Raw genomic sequence first — 20,021 nt, 5'->3', positions numbered from 1 at the left:
TCCAAACCTGGCAACTTATGTTTTCATGTGCTGTAAAGCACACTTACCATAAAAAAGAGATCTTCATTCAATCGGTTTATGTGGCGTCACTGTTGTCAATGGTGCTGAAAAAGAATGTTGTTGGCGATTGTTCCAAAACAGGAGCGAATCAAAAGACAGGAATAAACACAAAAAAATACTACACAAATCTTTGTTTTGGTTTTCGGGTTATATATTATCACCAATGTTAACACTGTACAAGTGTCCTGCTCAATGGAAGAATAACAAAAAGTAAAAATTATAAGTGATAAAATATAGTAAAAAAAAATAAAAATAAAGTCAATAAGTTATGTTGCGCATATCATTTTTCTTTCTTTTTTTTTTCTTCTCTTTATCTTTATCTGGATGAATAACAGCAACCATAGATCTTTTTGATGAGAAAGGAAAGGAGGGGGCATCCAGTTTTACTCGTTATCAACTATTGAATGTTTTGCATTGGTTCTCTCTTATTTTTTTGTTTCCTCAACCAAGTTGAGCGAATTAAGTTTTTTTTCAGTCACTTGGTCATATCCAACCAAACTTATGAGCTGGTAACTGTCGTTTTTTTTTTCTTGGAGGGTGTTCAGTTCTTTGGGTAACTGAGTTGCTAATTTCCAAGGTGCTTTGTGAATCTTCAAAAGTATTGAAGATTTTCTCAACTGTCAATCCTTAGGATCAGTTTGCTTCACACCAAACAACCTTGTGCCACTCTTGGTAAATTCTGCAACTCAGCCAGCAAGTGTGTGCAACCGTGTTTTATATCAGGGAAGGTTGTCCAATTGGTTAGATGCAATCTCCCTCGTCCACCAATTAAGCTCACCATGCCAATTCTCACTAAAAGACGATTGTTCAGCCATCTATTCTAGATTTCTTGCTTATCAACTAAGCCCCAAGGACACTGCTATTCTCACAATCTGTTCAGGATCTAAGCTCACTCGAGGTCATCCTTCTGGTTTCATAAAATGACATTTAATCAATAATTCAAGAATTACAACAGATTTGGTATTTTCTCATGAATTGAAGAATCAGCTCTTGTCGAAACAACCATTGTTCGTTGCTTGTGTTTTTACTGTTCAATCTATCACTCAGCCATATGTGTGTGTATATATATATATATATATATATATATATATAATCTCCGTCTTGACATATACTAGTGGTGAATGGCTAATGTAAGCAAGCTCTGTATTAGAAATAGCGTAATTCTTCCATTAATTATAGCAATAGTTGGCAAGCAGCAGCCGCACTTTCCTTGGCCTAAGGGTTGAATCTCATTGTGCTAGTCACGCTGATGAGACACTTATTTATATATGTATATTTTCACAGCCAGACAACATCGCAGTTCACAAAGGCCATGAAAGTCAACATACTAGAAGTCCAAGACTTGAGTTTCGCCCTCATTTGGGTTTATCAGTTAGATACATCTGAACTCAAGATTCGAAACCTGAGCCTCTTGCATGCAAGGCAAGCACTCTGCCAACTGAGCAAAAATGAGGGCAAAATTTGAGTCTTGGACTTCCGGTTTGTTGACTGTTACAGCTCTTGTGGGCTGCGGTGTTGTTTTGCTGTGGAAATTATTATATAATCTCTCACGTTTTGAAAATTCTATCATTAATTGCTCGCTAGGTTAGCATTGCTGAATGGCATCATCCTTACGAGTTGAAATTCCAACTTGTGAGACATCGGCTTGGGGTTATTAGCTGGTTGGATGACCGCATCCCTTGTCGAGATCAAGTAGGTCCATTTTCACAGTTGGATTTTGGCGCAGTTTGCTTGATCTGTGTTAGCTAATAGAATTTCTTGTGTGTGAAGTGTTTGCTCAGTTGGCAGAGTGCTTGCCTCGTATGCAAGAGGCTCGGGTTTCAAATCCTGAGTTCGGATGTATCTAACTGATGAGTCTAAATAAGTCTTGGACTTCCAGTGTGTTAACTGTCATAGGTCTTGGGGACTGCAATAAACGTTTGGCTGTAGAAATTATTATATAATCTCTCACGTTCTGAAAATTTTATCTATATTTGTATATTTAAAGCTCTGAGTGATAGCATCATAAAAACGAAAGGAAATAGAATTAAAGAGAGATATCGAGAAAGAGAAGAATTTCAGAAAAAAGGGTAGAAGAGGAAAACAAATAAGAGAGGAAATCAGAATGATCTCAAGGAGATAGGATGAGGAATTAGGGTTTCATAAACCAATTTTTTGGGGAGATAATACAGTCTTTTTGCCTAGATTTTCCAGAGGTGTGGGTCTCTGCCCTGTTTTGACCTTTTCTCTCCGACCACAGATCCATAAATCACAATCTTAAAGTTACTTTGAAATCCCCAAACACAAGAAAGCTAAATGAGCTTTGCATCCAAAAACATTAGTTTGTTTTTTCTTAAGGACATAAAATGCAAATTTAACTTTTCTTTGCGTGACTGTATTTGAAATTATTTTATGCAATAATTATTTTTGTTAATAAGAAAATAATCTCCGAAGTTTTTATTAATTGCTTTGATTTGACACAGTTGCTTTTAGATTTACCCTGAACGTGAGGCCAAGCTTCAGCTAAGAAAATCAGCATGCCAGCCATTCACCAAAGCACCTATGTAGATTATGTGGATTATGAGATAGTCCTGTTGGCTTTCTGTGGAGCTACAGAACTGGTCTCGAAAGTTTATTGGGACAATCTATGCCAATAACCAAAATGTCATCTGGTCAGCATTGCACAAGTTGCTGGTGAGGCAATATTCCAGCGAACAAATGGCGATCCAAGCTGCTCGAAGATTGATGCATCTGAGGATATCTGAACATGAAACGATTTGGTGGATTACATAAAGGAGCCAGCAGTGCTTGCATTCCCCAAGAAAATCAGAATCAGCTTCCCCATTCAGGCCATTCATTTGTGGATGGTCTAGATGACAAAGAAACTCAGAGATCGGCCATTCTCCTTACTAGAAGCCAAGAATTTAGCTTGGGATAATGCAAGGATGACAGAAAGGACTGAAGGAGATGAGGTGATCTGAAGGACCTAGAGCGGAGTAAGGCCAGTGTAGAACAGGAAAGGCCGATTATAGGAGAAGAACAAAAAAGAAAATCTGTAAATGTTTTTTTTGTTTCATAACTTCATTTTCTTTGTTGTATTGGCAACATGTTTGCCTTTCTTCTATAAAAAAAAGAAGACATCAACCACTCAACATCAACTTTCCTTGATTGTGCAGTAAATTTCTTGAAATTGTCACAAATGGTTTGTCTCATAATGTTGTCTAATATTTGCTACATTATTCATAGCAAGGTTTTTTTGACATATGAGACAAATCAGCTTCCCAATGAAGAAATAATCTAATGTCCAATTATCTTTAAAAATTCAGCATTTATCATCAATATTTTCCCATGAATAAAATCTAAATCTACTGTTATATAAAAGTCACTTTGTCTGTTTGTGTGTGAGTTTCTTCCTTATAGGTTCTGAAACGGCTGGGCTTATCTTTTGCAAATTTCACACAAAGCTAATTTATATGTCTGGCAGTGTTCTTAGATATGTTTTGTTCAGAAATTCATCCAATAAGTATCGAAAATCGAAAAAAAAATCCTATCATAAAAATAGCTTTTCTCTTTCTCTTATAGATAAAAAAAAATTTTTACAGGGGAGTATTTTACATTATATCAGGACATACTAAAATTTCAGCAAATCATTTCTTCTTAAAAACAGATTTATTATAATCTGGAGATGTAACTTAGTGGTAGAGCATTTGACTACAGATCGAATGATCCCCTGTTCAAGCCTGGGTGTACCTCACTATTTTAATTTTTTATAATTAATGAGTTCAATTTACGATAAAAGAAGAGGTACCATTTAAAATCGCCACAAATCATTTCTTCATTTACATATTTTAAAACTAAACCTTAATCAGAAGTGACTTTTCCAGAGCATTCATCGTCAAGCCCAAATATCAGCTGACGTGATATTGTAAACAAACACAGACAGAATTTGATAAGCAACATTATAATTTTATTTTATTTATTTATTTTTTGTAAATTAGCCCACTGGGCAAATTATTCCTCGTAAAATATATTATTATTAAAAAAATAAGTGACAGAAATAGAATAAATAATCATACAAAACAAACTGTGGAATTAAAAATAATGTGGTTTTAGCTTCCATAGAATAAACAAAAGGATTTTTAATTCAAGGCAATAATTTTCTATAATATTTGAGTTCATAATAAATAAAAAAGAATGTAGATATTTATAAAAAAAATAATAAATAAGCAAAATAAAATCATAGGTGTGGAGACTCAGTAGTCTGTAGTTTGGTGCATAGCAAACACAGACAAAATGCATAACATTTCCAATTTGAGACTTATACAGTTATTTCCCTTATTTCCAGCAGTTACATGTTTCAGCTTATAGGTGGTGATATCAACTTCCTCTTCTGTCTCTCTCTCTCTCTTTCCAGTTACACAGACAAAAACAGATGGCACTCAGGCACTCCGAGTTTAGTTACACATGCAAACCGACTCGATAATGGAAACATCTTTGCATATCAGTCTTACAGAGGTAAGCTAAACTTTGCAAAATCATAAACAACGAACTGTGCAATCACTGAATTAATTCTGTAACTACATTAAACAAAATATGTTAATCTCAGTTCACACATGATCGCAGAGATCAACAAGATGCACATATGCATACACACACATGGTCTCATGCATTTTTCACGAAAAGCTATTGTCTGTGTAAAAAATGTATAAATATTCTTTACTTTTTTTAATTACAGTCTACAGTTGTAAATAAATTACTTCGGTATCAATTTTCATTAATTTATGTCATCAAACATGCAACGCATATTGCAACATAGATTAATAAGTTGAATTGTTTTAAAATGAATAAATTATATGTTGTATCATTGTTTCCAGTTAATAAATATAAATATCCGTTTATAAATAATAATATATGCAAGCAAAATCCAAACAAGATATAACTTGAATTAGTAATTTGTTTTAATGTTTGATCATATGCACAGGCAAGCTCTTCAAGGTAAAATCGATAACCTTTACTGAGAGTGCCAGCGGATCATATGATGAGTTTATATAAAAAGCGGGACTGAAAATGAAATAACACAAAATATTTTTTAACCTTATGTTAGTCCCATCGAGTGTTTTGTCATTCTAATTTTGCTTAAGTGCTCATAATTCTTTGTTGGCAACTTATTTCTTTTCCACTCTCTCAGTACTCTACTCAGACTCAATGAGAGTATCACACATGGTATGGTACAGTATCTCAGTGTTTAGACATTTTTCTTGCTATTTCAATCTATGGAAACATTTTGTATTCATCATAAATGTTAAAAAATGACACAAACCGGTGTAGGTATTTTTAAATAAATGTGATCTAATATTAACCTGTCCTTACTTCAGACTACTATTCTCATCTTTATTAGTTGTTGTTTTCACAATGTTTCGGCCAGCTATTCCTCTGGCCTTCGTCAGGTGGTAACCGCGACGGATAGGAACTTCAAATCTCCTAACTGCATTCGCAGAAATCACTGCCATCCGTAGTTGTTATCGTCTCACCACGTTTTTGGCCAAGTAAGCCTCTGGCCGGCTTTGGGTAGGATTGAAACCGCTATCTTCAGACAATGCTCATCTGGAATCGTAGAGATTCAATGTCTCTATCAACTGCACCACATACTCCGAAGGGTGATCAAGGTTGGATTCTTTGATCTTATAAATCCACGTTTATTTATTATCTGATCTTCCATAGTCGGGTCCGTACCGATTGGTATATATATTATTCCTTAATTGGAATTCATTTTTGAGATAAGCATTATATACATTAATCTATCCTTACTTCGGACTATTATTCTCATCTTTATTAGTTGTTGTTTTCATCTTTATTAGTTGTGATCTAAATCTAAAATTTTCCTCAGTTTTATAATTTATTTTATTGTATTTTATATTAATATCAACAAGCTACAAGTGATTCAAACTGTTTAACATGGACTGTATATATATCTTGAATCAGCAGGATAACTATATTTTTCAAAACAATAACACTATAAACATTTTTGTGTTGGGGTGTATAAACACCCCATGAGATTAACTATGTGCGAAACACTCAGGTGATTAACGCAGGGTTAATGCCGATTACTTGTTCTGAAAAGGATCTAATCTTAATAACTGTGATGCTGCTTGATCTACCAAGCAAACATTCACTGATCTTTTTTTTTATTATTATTTGTCTGATGAATAAAAACATATCTAATTATTTGGTGAAATATTTGAAGACACCAGAACCTCTTCTCGCATAAATAAATAATTGAGAGTATAATGCTTGAAAACTTGCACTGAATTCATTTTTTTTTTGAATAAGTAAATACTGATTATATTCACCCTAATCTTATTCAGTTTATTTGCAGAGTTATTAAGCTTTAGAAAGTGTGATTTATGGCCGGTGTTAAGCCAGGCAGTGGGCAAAACCAAATTAGTGGAAAACAATGAAGAGGAGGAGTATGATAAGAAATTATGGACTATTGAAAGATTCCATCACCTTATGATAGGTGGCATGGGTAAGTGATGGAAGGGGGGGTCGCTGTTGGATAAATGAAATAGAAAGCTGACTGAGACAACATTGTCCCATTAAAGCTGCCCTCGCCTAATGTTTGTAACTGGTCAATTGGTTAAATCGGTTCTTGGGTTTGTGGGAGCCTTTCCTAGTCTCACACAAAAACACGCGTTCGCATCTCAAGCCATATTTCTTGTCATATACATACGCGCACACAAACATACGTGTGCACACGTACACACACGTAGATGTCTTCACGTTCATGTACATACACCCATATTCACGTGCATACACACACACTAACGTACACACATGTACGTGCACACGTACGCACACATGGGCAACGTCACTTCCCCTTTGAAGGAAATCCACACATGCACAAAAGACCACCGGAAACAACTATAAAAGCAAGAGCAATAAGCTGCTTCCTCCTTTTTTCCACTCGCCTTCCGAGCTGAGTGGTCGACGAACCATTCACCCCTTTCAGGTAGCGTGCGCCTCACGCCACCTGCTACTATGCATGGGGCAAGCGTCAACAGACAGTACGTACACCTTACACGTTTTCTATCTCCATGGCCTGGATTGACTTTTTCTCATTTTCTCTCTCTCTCTCTCTACTGCAATAGACTTTCCCTCTCACCAACTAACAGCGAGAGACGCACGCCAAACTGGATTGACTTTCTTTCTCTCTTTCTATGACAATAGACTTTCCTTCTCACCAGTAAACAACGAGAGACGCACGCCAAACTAAACGCGTGCTGTACCCTTTTCTTTCATGTTTCTTCACAAAATAAATCCTAGTTTGTTTAATTCAAGTAAACGCGTTGTTCATTTCTACCTCAAAGCAATTCATTTTTCCTTTCTCAATTCAATTCATTTCTCATATTTTGTACGACTGGGGAATATATATAATATATCCACCAGTCCACCACAAGTTTTTGTTTTATGTTTATTTTGTATATTTTTACACAGAAATAGAGGTGATTGTGTTTTTGTGGTCGTAATATTCAAATTCAGTTGGGTGGATCAGATGAAGGTAACAATGGGCATTTTGTTGAATTCGAAAGCCTTATCTTTCAAGTTAAAAAATAGTTATTGGTAATCAGGCTAGCAGATGAGTCAAAATGCCTTCACAGGCCGGATCTAGCCTGAGGGCTGTAGGTTGCCACATCCAGCCTACAGGCCATAGGCTGCAAACCCTTGCCCAGGGAGGAAACATGCAATTTCATATCTAGTATAATTGATATATATATATATATATATATATATATATATATATATATATATTAAACCACTTAATAAGTTCCGGGCCTGACATAGAGAGGACAACTAATAAAAAATCCATATAATTTCTACAAAGTATTAAACTTCAAATTACAATTCTTAAAGTTTAAGTCAGATTGTATTAGTAATTTATGAACTTTTTCAAAATTTTCAATACTATAGAAAATTTTGATAATTCATTGCTTTCTGGTAGGAAAAAATATAGTTCACCCTAAGCAAAAGCTTAATAAGTGTTATGCTGACTTTGTTTAATCAATAACAATGGTTAAAACATGGTATACTGACTTTGAAAATGGTTCAAGAGACACAAATTTTGCTGAATGCTCAGCTCACCCAAACTTTGTAGTTGTGCTGATGAACAAAAAATTGACATATTCACTTTATCCAACTCTAAATTCAATTTAGATTTGATAGCAGAGGAGTTGACTCTATCACTCTTTTGTATGGGCACTTCAATGACAAAGCTATGTTCAAAATGGGTGCTGCATTTGCTCACAATTAATAAAACCACAATCTGGTGATGATTACATTGATTATATAACAGTCAAATAGAGTACGTATTACTTTTTTCATCTTGACGTTTATTTGTGCAACGTTTCGGTTGATGTAGCCTCCCACCTTCGTCAAGCATGTTGGTCGCCATCTTGAAAAAGAAAGAAGAAAGGTTACTGACTGCATAGTTGGTTTTGTATTCTTGGAGTTGTTTCTGTTTTTTTCGCCGTGGTTTAAAAAAAAATTGGTTTACAAAGGAAGATAACTCTAATAAAGTTTCATATGGGATTATCTCCCTTTTACCATTGGAATTTTAAGGAAGGGGTTGTCCAATTTTTTTTCACACATACAAAATCACAGTGAAAAAAAAAAACAAGAACAATCCAAGAATACGAAATCAGTTACAGAGATAGTAACATTTCTCCTTTCTTTTCCAAGATGGCAACCAACATGCCTGACAAATGTTACATCAACCGAAACGTTGCATAAGATGAGAACAATAGTGCAATCAAATTTCATCTAAAAAATTCAGAACATTATTGTTATATCAACATTAAATGAATAGAGGTTTTAATGGCTGCTTATACGGATTAAATAGAATTTAAAGTGTTATCATCCTTATATTATTCTCCACTAAACAGAAGTTATAATAGCCAATTATATTGATTAAACAGAAGTAATCTCCATTCCATTATTGTAATATAAAGCAACTAAAAAAGGTTTTAATTGTTATAGTGATTAAAAAGAAGATTAATAGGGTCATTTATTATTGTTATACATGATATGCATAAGTCCTGTTACAAAATTTCGGAACTATTTTTTATGATAATATTAAAATAGATTTACTATTTTATTGTCATTATATGATAATGTAATATATGATTTCTTATTTTTCACAATTTCTGTTGAATTGAAGACAAGATTCATCATAGAGCTGCATGTGAAATATTTAAGTTTGGAAAAACCTCAAAATCAACAGAATGTTCATAAAAAGGTTGAATGAACGTTACCTGCAAACTTCACGAAAGAGAGACAATGATCAGGTCATATCCGCACCTCCAGAACATCTAAACTTATCAAAAGTGTTATGGAAAAAATTAGGCTAAATCTAAGATCTATGAGACAAATTACAAAGGGAGCACAAACGTCACAAAGGACTTTGCGGAAAATATGTCGAAGTGACCTCCAAATATCACCCTATAAGCTCCAAAAGCGACGGCTTCTCTCTGCACCTATAATTGCAAAGAGACTCATCAGAAATCAACTCTTGTTAAATTGTATCATCGGGGCATGCTCAACAGCATCATCATCGGGGCATGCTCAACAGCATCATCATCGGGGCATGCTCAATAGCATCATCATCGGGGCATGCTCAACAGCATCATCATCGGGGCATGCTCAACAGCATCATCATCGGGGCATGCTCAACAGCATCATCATCGGGGCATGCTCAACAGCATCATCATCGGGGCATGCTCAACAGCATCATCATCGGGGCATGCTCAACAGCATCATCATCGGGGCATGCTCAACAGCATCATCATCGGGGCATGCTCAACAGCATCATCATCGGGGCATGCTCAACAGCATCATCATCGGGGCATGCTCAATAGCATCATCATCGGGGCATGCTCAATAGCATCATCATCGGGGCATGCTCAACAGCATCATCATCGGGGCATGCTCAACAGCATCATCATCGGGGCATGCTCAACAGCATCATCATCGGGGCATGCTCAACAGCATCATCATCGGGGCATGCTCAATAGCATCATCATCGGGGCATGCTCAACAGCATCATCATCGGGGCATGCTCAACAGCATCATCATCGGGGCATGCTCAACAGCATCATCATCGGGGCATGCTCAACAGCATCATCATCGGGGCATGCTCAACAGCATCATCATCGGGGCATGCTCAACAGCATCATCATCGGGGCATGCTCAATAGCATCATCATCGGGGCATGCTCAACAGCATCATCATCGGGGCATGCTCAATAGCATCATCATCGGGGCATGCTCAATAGCATCATCATCGGGGCATGCTCAACAGCATCATCATCGGGGCATGCTCAACAGCATCATCATCGGGGCATGCTCAACAGCATCATCATCGGGGCATGCTCAATAGCATCATCATCGGGGCATGCTCAACAGCATCATCATCGGGGCATGCTCAACAGCATCATCATCGGGGCATGCTCAATAGCATCATCATCATGGATGAAAAGTTACTCTCACTTCAACAGTCCCACAATCATCAAAAAAATGATAGCGTCCTTGCGAGAAGTCATGAGGTAATATCTGATAATGCAGGAAAGGTTTTCAGAATGCAAAAACCAGAAAGTATGGTTTGGGCAGGCATTTCTGAGAAAAGGATTTCTCCACTTGTTCTTTCCCATCAAATTTCAGAATGCAAAAACCATCAAGGGGTCAAGATTTACAAAAATTTTTGAAGATGAACTGACCCCCATGATAAAATTCTGTGTAGAGTGATGAAGTTTCAACTGTTCAACAAGATGGTGTGACAAGCCAAACTATTCATGTAACACAGTAGTCGTATAGAGACAACTGTTCGTCCTCGATCAGCAAAGAAGAATGATCTTCCTCATCATCTGATTTTAACGCTCTTGATTATTCTTGGTGATCATTCCCAGAAAGTGAAGACTGCTCTACTCCTTGTCAAAATATTGAAGCTTTTAAAATAAAATTGAACAAATACAGGGAGAAAATACCTTTAGATGTTGTGCGTACCACTACAGATGATTTCCCGAAAAGACTTTGTAGTGTAATGAAAGCTCAAGGGAAACATTTTGAAATAATACTTATGCCATATTGTTCCTCCAGTGTTTGCTGATCAGTTTCTGTAATTGGGTTTTGTCCATCCATCCAGCATGGCCGTAGCTGAGATTGAACTCACTACATGAGTTTGTAGTGTAATTCAAATCTTGTCGGTAGCTGAATACTTGATGCTTCGCCAGGGCTATCAAAGGCATTTTTTATCGTGATGCCATCACTAGATGGGGTGCCTACCACAGCTTAAAAGAGTCCGATCTACCCTTGAGAGAAGGATAGACCATGCCAGTTTGTCAGCGTGGTATTTTTACCTCGCGGGGTTTTGTAATAAATTATTTTGTTGGATAAATCTGACTTTTATTTTGTAACAGTATCTATGCCCCCCCCCCTGTACATAGTTTGAAGTAAATTGTGTGGAAAATGATGGCGTAGTAACACAGATGATGATGTCATGTCTTTCATTGTGTCGGTCAAGGCAGCTCTGAAAATAAGAGCGTGTGGTTTAGTGTACCACAACTCATCCAGAGAATAAATAATTTCACATTTTACGAAGGGAGATCCAGGCACAACCCCCTCCTCTGAGTGGAAGGATTTGTTCATAAATGTATTTGTTAATCATTTTCTGTAATTGGGTTTTGTAATAAATTATTTTGTTGGGATAAATCTGACTTTTATTTTGTAACAGTATTCATGCCACACCCTGTATTATCTCTGATAAATAAAGATTTGTTGCAGTAGCCTGATAGATGAGGTTCTGATCAAAACTAAGGAAATCAACACAAAGAAAAAAATGACAAACAATCATAAAAGAAATGTTTTTATTTCATGATAAATACATGCGGAAAATGTAGAACTGGAGAAAGTTGGTTCATAGAAAAGTTTGGAAGCAAGAAAGGTTGAATAACAGGAAATGTACCTAGACAACAGCAGAGACAGGACATTGGAAAACTGGAAAGGTTGGAGATATGGAAATTGGATCCTAGACAGCATGGAATGTCACATGGAGATTGATGTGGATGTATCTGAGGTGTGATGATATGTCTTAGGTAGGTCCAGTCTGCATGAATGTGGCCAAGGTCTGGATTAACAGGAACAGAGGTTGCAGGAAAGGAAGTGAGGAATCAGGATCTTGGAGTTGGGCATCGACGGTCACTGGAACGGAGAGTCTGACATTGAGGGGCACTGAAACAAGGAGTCAGAGGCTATATTCAGGAATTGCTGAAAGGAACTAAGGCAGGAAGAAGCTGGAGCATGAGGTGTTGGAGGACCAGTAGAGAGCTGGAGTAGGAATGTTTTTTGTTTTTTTTTTACAAAGGAATCACCATTTATCATGTATTATTTGGAGACCACTCGAGTTTAACATTTAACGAGTGTATGGTAGTCAATAGGACAATATCGTAGTAATTGTTTGTAGTGGAAATTTGGTAAATTGAATTACTTAAGGGGGCAGATCATCAAGAACTTGTTTACATTGGACTTGAAGACGACCATATTGTAGTCAGCTGAAAAGCAGGGAAATGGAAGAGTTTCACAGGTGTGCGGTTCTAAGAAAGAAGCTTTGTTCATGGAATCTACATTTATGTTTAGGCACAGATAAAGAATGGGAGAAATTATTGATAGTGGTTTCATCTAGACGAGTGTTTTTCATGAAAGTGTGGCATGAGGGGGACCATAGATTGGAGCTCAGACGAGCACTTGCCATGAAAATAACGATAAAGCCGAGACAGGCTTGCAATGTCTCTTCTGAGGGAAAGAGATTGCAAAGAGAAAAAAGCATCCCCTACTAAGCTACAAAGTTTATTTTGAACTCTGTCAAGGCAGGACAAGGTGCTTCTAACAGTTCCTGCCCAGACGTGCTATCATAGGATGTATTTGGCTCTTATAGAAATAGAGAATTACATCAGCAGTGAGATATCTACTGGAGCAGTAGAATGATCCCAGCATTTTTTCAGCAAACTCTGTGTTCTGCAAGTACTGCTGCTACCAGCGCTGGTTGATAAATAGTAGTTACATAAGTTTATCAACATTAAGATGTTGGTATTTGACTAGGTGTGAGGAAAAAGAGTAGGAAGTTGAAATGTGTGTGTTTGGAAAGTCAAGATTATTGAGGGCGGGTTTTAAGCGCACGTTAAATGGAATTACTTTGTTTAAGGTATTGTGAAATTAATTATGCTAATTAGACGTTCTAGTATCCGATATTGCTTTAATACTTCATCCATCCATAGCCTTGAGCCCCTAGAGGGGCATAGGCCATCTACAATTTTGTAGATACTTTTATAGCAAGGAGTTCTTTTTTCAGGGTGAGGGTGCTGGCCACAAGTCCAACCATCCCAGAAGGTACATACAACACATAGCCTTCTTAAATAGTCACCCATCTGGTACTGGCCAGGCTCAATGTTGCTTAACTTCAATGATCTGGCGAGAACCAGTGAGTCAATGTGATTGTGCCATACTTGCTTTAATACTAGTTAAACAGAATTGTCTCCGTTATATTTTTGTGATATTAAAGCCACTAAATAGAAATTAAAAATGTGATTATATTGATTGAAAAAAAGTTAGTTATCTCCATTAAATTGTTAACTCTGTGATCTCCGTGATATAGAGGTTCAAAGAGCTTATTGTATTAATTATATAGAAGTGCAATAAGAGTTATTTCTTACACATAATTTTTATATTAACCTTGCTAAATAGATCTTCTAATTGCTAATTCTATGGACTAAGTAGAAGTTAAATAAAGTTATCATCCTCAACGTATTCTTACAAGAGGCCTTCAATTAATTTCCAAATTTTTTTTTTTTACATACATTTAAAATTGTTGTAGACTCTTGAAAATTCAGTATTTTATTGCTATACATCTTATCAGGTAACTGACCAATTTTTATGATTTTAGGTTCAAATGAACAACTACAACAGGAATTGGAATACATCCTATTAAAGCCTAATTGTCACAGCTGATGAATTTCAAAAATGCAGTCTGGATGTGAGGACACTTTAGAAGAAGTATTTGCAATAAAATTTAAACTTGGAAAAAAATGCCACAGAAAAGTATGGAATACTTTTGGACCATCTTGCATGACTGGAGCATCAGTTTTTGAGTGGTATAAGAGATATATTAGAAAACAATATTTTTTATTAAGGACTGTCATGTGTCTATAGAGACAATAAGTGCACAGGTTGATGTCAGTGTGGGAACTGTACACACAATTATTTATAAGGAACTGAAGATGTGGAAGATTTGCACAAAGTTTGTCCCAAGGGTGCTCCATCGTTGTCACAGATTATTTGACAAAGATGGGTATTCCTCTTCCCTCTACTCCAGACCTTGTCCCCTGTGACTTGGTTATTCCCTAAGCTCAAGGAAAACCTTAGAGGCTATCGTTATGGGACAATTGAGGAGATGAAAGGGGCTGTGACAAGGGTCATTGACACGCTCACACAAGAGAACTTCTATGGAGCTTTCCAGAAGTTGTTGGAATGGTAGAGGTGCATTGCAGTCGGAGGAGATTACTTCAAAGGGGACTAGAGTTTCATGTGTGTACTACCAATAAAAGTGCCTATACAAAAGAAATTCAGGAAACTTATTGAAAGCAACTCGTATATTACCGGCACTAATGGGGGATTGTATTGCTTTAATGCTGATTAAATATTGTTATTTACTTAATGTTTTTGTTGTATTTACGTGGCTAAATAAATATTAAAATTGTCGATTGTCTTAAATGTAACAAATTTAAATATTGTTATCTCCCCTACATTTTTATTTTAACGGCGCTATGTACAGATTTTCTTTTTGGACAATTATGTTTATTAAATAAAATTTTAAGAGTTCTCATCCTCACTTTTTGTTGTGTTAACGCTGCTAAAAAGATGTTCTAATCACCAATTATATTGATTAAAGTTTAATAATAGACTTAGCACCTTTAAATTTTTATTAGTTTAACTTCAGTAAATAAATATGGTTCGATTGTATTGATTATATTGGTTAAAAAGAAGTTGAAGAGAGTTATTTCCCTTACATTATTGTTATACTGACCCATAGCTGCAGTTGCTGATTAGAGTGATTGAAAAAAAATCAATAATTATTTCCAATACATTATTGTTACTGCCGCTAAATTGAGGTTCTAATGGTCGATCATATTGATTATAAATCAAAATATGAGCAAAATACTGGGACATATTTAGGACTACACCGTATGTAAGAATGTAATTTGATTGGCTATTGTTAATGAATTTTAAAATTAAAATGGAACAATATTGAAATTGACGTAATTATTGTAAAAGAATTTTAAAATTAAAATGGAACAATATTGAAATTGACGTAATTGTAAAAGAATTTTAAAATTAAAATGGAACAATATTGAAATTGACGTAATTATTGTAAAAGAATTTTAAAATTAAAATGGAACAATATTGAAATTAACGTAATTCTAAAAGAATTTTAAAATTAAAATGGAACAATATTGAAATTAACGTAATTATTGTAAAAGAATTTTAAAATTAAAATGGAACAATATTGAAATTAACGTAATTCTAAAAGAATTTTAAAATTAAAATGGAACAATATTGAAATTGACGTAATTATTGTAAAAGAATTTTAAAATTAAAATGGAACAATATTGAAATTGATGTAATTATTGTAAAAGAATTTTAAAATTAAAATGGAACAATATTGGAATTGACGTAATTATTGTAAAAGAATTTTAAAATTAAAATGGAACAATATTGAAATTGACGTAATTATTGTAAAAGAATTTTAAAATTAAAATGGAACAATATTGAAATTAACGTAATTCTAAAAGAATTTTAAAATTAAAATGGAACAATATTGAAATTAACGTAATTATTGTAAAAGAATTTTAAAATTAAAATGGAACAATATTGAAATTAACGTAATTCTAAAAGAATTTTAAAATTAAAATGGAACAATATTGAAATTAACGTAATTATTGTAAAAGAATTTTAAAATTAAAATGGAACAATATTGAAATTAACGTAATTATTGTAAAAGAATTTTAAAATTAAAATGGAATAATATTGAAATTAACGTAATTGTAAAAGAATTTTAAAATTAAAATGGAACAATATTGAAATTAACGTAATTGTAAAAGAATTTTAAAATTAAAATGGAACAATATTGAAATTAACGTAATTGTAAAAGAATTTTAAAATTAAAATGGAACAATATTGAAATTAACGTAATTGTAAAAGAATTTTAAAATTAAAATGGAACAATATTGAAATTGATGTAATAAAATTAAATGGAAACAATATTAGAAAACAATATTTTTTATTAAATGCAGAAAAATTTTTTAAACGATTTTTATCAAATACAGAAACAAATAAACATAATTCGAAATGATATTGTTCTCAAATCCATAATATGAGAAACATTTTACGTCATGTAATTCTTGCGGCGTTAGTACATGATCATTTGTTGTAGGTTTTCTTATATTGCATTTTCGATTTCGTTTTCTTATATTGCATTTTCGATTTCGTTTTCTTATATTGCATTTGCGATTTCGTTTTCTTATATAGCATTTTCGATTTTTTGCTTAGTATTAATGAGATCTTACTAGATTTTTTCTAATTTTAAAATAAAATAAAATGTTTAACTTTCAATAACTAATCAAACTGCATGGCTTTTAAAAATTATTTTACAATAATATAGTTTTATAATAATTAAGTAATTAATGATTAAAAAAATAATTAAATTCTTTAACAATTTTTTTTTTTTTTAATTTTTTACATTACGTTAATTTCAATAACCAATCAAATTATATTCTTACAAGCGGTGAAACCCCAAATATGTCTTAGTATTTTCCATCATATTTTGGTTTAAACTGCAAGAGAGCCTTCATTTCCTTTACATGTTGGCAAAATACATAAATTCCACTGAACAGAAGTTTAATGGCTAATTTATTGATTAAATTAAAGTGATTCTAAATTAAATAGAAAATAGAGTAATCTCCCTTACATTATTGTTATATAAACGATGTTAAAGAAAGGTAACTAATAACGGATTATATTGATTAAATTGAAATTAAATATAATTATCATTCTGAAAGTATTTTTATGTTAACTCAGTTAAAGAGCCGATTAAATAACCGTTATTTCTCTTACATTTGTGTGTATTAACACCGTTAGAGATTCTAATGTTCAATTTTATTGATTAAATTAAGTAAAATAGATTTATCTCCCGTACATTAATTTTATTATTATATAAATGCCAGAAATGAGATTATATCGATTAAATATAAGTTAGAATATATTATCTCCCTTAAATTATCGTTATATTTACTGGCTAAATACATTTTGTTATTGCCGATTATATTGATTAAATAAAAATTATCTCCTGATCATTATTGATATCTTAAGGTCGCATAATAATGGTTAGATGTTAAATAGGTATTACACTTACATTTTTAGCAAAATGAATGCCGATGATCCAAATGTATAAACATTTTGACCCCTCCCTTTACTTAAAAATTCACCAAAAATCAGGAAATTAACCAATTTTAATAATATTTTCAGGATTTATCAAGTAATGATCGCGGAATATAATGAACTAATTATTTTTATTTAAATATTAGTGAAAATGTATTATTTTGCTTAAACAAAAAATACCTTTACTAAAGTTATGGTTTTCAGTAGTAAATAAAAAAAAACGCAAGAATTTAATTTTGCTTCCTTTATATAAATAAAGCATCGTAATTTGTAACAATAAAAGAAAAATAAAATAATTTTTACACGGACATTACAAAAAAAAAAGCCCCTAAAGTCCGTATTAATGAATTCGATATAACTCGAAGAAAAATGAATTTCTCAAACTACCGATATTATAATTGCATTACAGCATAGCATTGTTTATTTAACATTTTCACACAAAAAAAATTATAATTGCAAAAATATTTCTACTTTTTTTTTTTGAAATTACAGATTTTGCATAATTTTTATATGCAAGATTTTAATAAGTTCCTTGCTCGCAAGAATGTGAAACTTTCAGCGCAACATAATTTTTATATAATCTCGAACAATAATTAAAAAAAAATTTAATTTAAAAACAGGAAAATAAAAAATAATTAAATTAAAAAATGATAAAAATTGATATAAACCTTCAGATTAGGATTGTACGGATTCACGTCTGGGGGAAAAAAAAAAGAAATCTGACACCCCTACCTCCTTTTACTATCATGACTTCATTTTGAAACAGCATTCTGATTGGCTATAATTTTGGGCTTTCATATAATCGTGTTTACAAACCTTTATTTGTTGCGTTTTTGGCGAACCGTACAATTACTTGCTTTTTGAAGGCTAATTAAGTTATATTTGCACAAACAAGATGTTTTTTTTTTGTTTTTTTTTCATTTAATTCAATGTTAGGACTTTACTAAAATAGGAAATAGACCTAGAAAATTAATGTTTATCTTTTAAAGGATTTTTACAATGAATTTATTTAACTTCAAAATTTACCTAAATTGGTTACCTCGCCGTAAAAACATTTTTCATAACTTTTTTTTTCACATGCACAAATATTTTTTTTCCTTTAGGAAATTAACTTTAGTCTCTAATCTTTCAAATACAGTCAAAAATTAATTTTAATCTTTCAAATACAATCAAAAATTAACTTTAGTCTCTAATCTTTCAAATACAATCAAAAATTAACTTTAGTCTCTAATCTTTCAAATACAATCAAAAATTAACTTTAGTCTGTAATCTTTCAAATACAATCAAAAATTAACTTTAGTCTGTAATCTTTCAAATACAATCAAAAATTAACTTTAGTCTCTAATCTTTCAAATACAATCAAAAATTAACTTTAGTCTCTAATCTTTCAAATACAATCAAAAATTAACTTTAGTCTCTAATCTTTCAAATACAATCAAAAATTAACTTTAGTCTCTAATCTTTCAAATACAATCAAAAATTAACTTTAGTCTCTAATCTTTCAAATACAATCAAAAAGTAGTCGGAAACCTACAAAAAATTATGATAAATCGGCTTTCAAAACAAGGTCCCTCTATCCACCCATTTTTTCCTTTACCTATTAAATAGAGATTCTAACGGCCAATTCTATTGTTTAAATAGCAATTAAATAGTTATCTCCCTTATTATATAAACGCCGCTAATGGCAAAATTATGTTGATCGAATAGAAGTTACATCCTTTCATTTTTTTATATATTAATACATCTCATTAGAGATTTTTAGGATTTATCTTGATTAAATAAAAGTTAAATTGTTAATTATGATTAAACTAGCGGGATGGGGGGGGACAAATTTCCCCAGGCAAAATATGCTTAAATATGATATTTTAATTTGTGAAGATTTTGTATATATTATTATAGTGTCATGATTTCAAAAAGTAAAAAACAAGTATTTAGGTGTCATCACCGAGAATCAAAACCGAAACTAGCATTCAAAGCTGGTGACGTTACCACTGTACCAACGTGACGCATATAAATCGATCAAAAATCAAATGTTTAATGATTTTTTTTCAATTTTGACCCATTTTTAAACCCTTATAAACAAATTTAACTGGCTAATGATCCATAAAAGAACGGCCCATAAAAAATCCAATCAGTCGAAGCCCCTAGCGCCGCTCTACGATTTTTAGTTTTGGAGGAGATAAAGTTTGAAAATATGGAGACAGACAAACAGACATATAGCCGTTTATATATTAGATTTTTTTTTTTATATAATCGTGGCTAAATCGAGTTAATGTTGAATTCGATTGATTAAATGGAAATTGAATAGAGTTTTTCTCCCTTGTGTTATTGTTACGTTAACATTGCTAATTAGAGATTTAAATGAATGATTCCATTGTTTCAATAAAAGTTTCATAAAGTTATTTCCCATACACTGTGGTTATATTAAGATTAGAGTTGTTTTTT

At 33.1% G+C, this 20,021-nt stretch overlaps 1 protein-coding gene across 1 annotated transcript in view; it reads left to right on the top strand.

The window, feature by feature from the left end:
- The window catches only part of LOC145284007 (uncharacterized), a 62,178-nt gene extending 57,624 nt beyond the window's left edge, over positions 1–4,554 (top strand). The window contains exon 5 of the mRNA XM_080133099.1: positions 4,454–4,554. Coding sequence (XP_079989225.1) covers positions 4,454–4,522 — 69 coding nt within the window. The 3' untranslated portion in view covers positions 4,523–4,554. The remainder of the gene's footprint in view (positions 1–4,453) is intronic.
- The last annotated feature ends 15,467 nt before the right edge of the window (positions 4,555–20,021 follow it).

The sequence above is a fragment of the Euprymna scolopes genome, chromosome 8 (assembly GCF_053919585.1).
Source record: "Euprymna scolopes isolate OS-2025 chromosome 8, ASM5391958v1, whole genome shotgun sequence".
In the NCBI taxonomy this organism is placed as follows: Eukaryota; Metazoa; Mollusca; class Cephalopoda; order Sepiida; family Sepiolidae; genus Euprymna; species Euprymna scolopes.
Note: the sequence above shows the minus strand (reverse complement) of the source record. Positions and strands in the feature narration are given on the sequence as shown.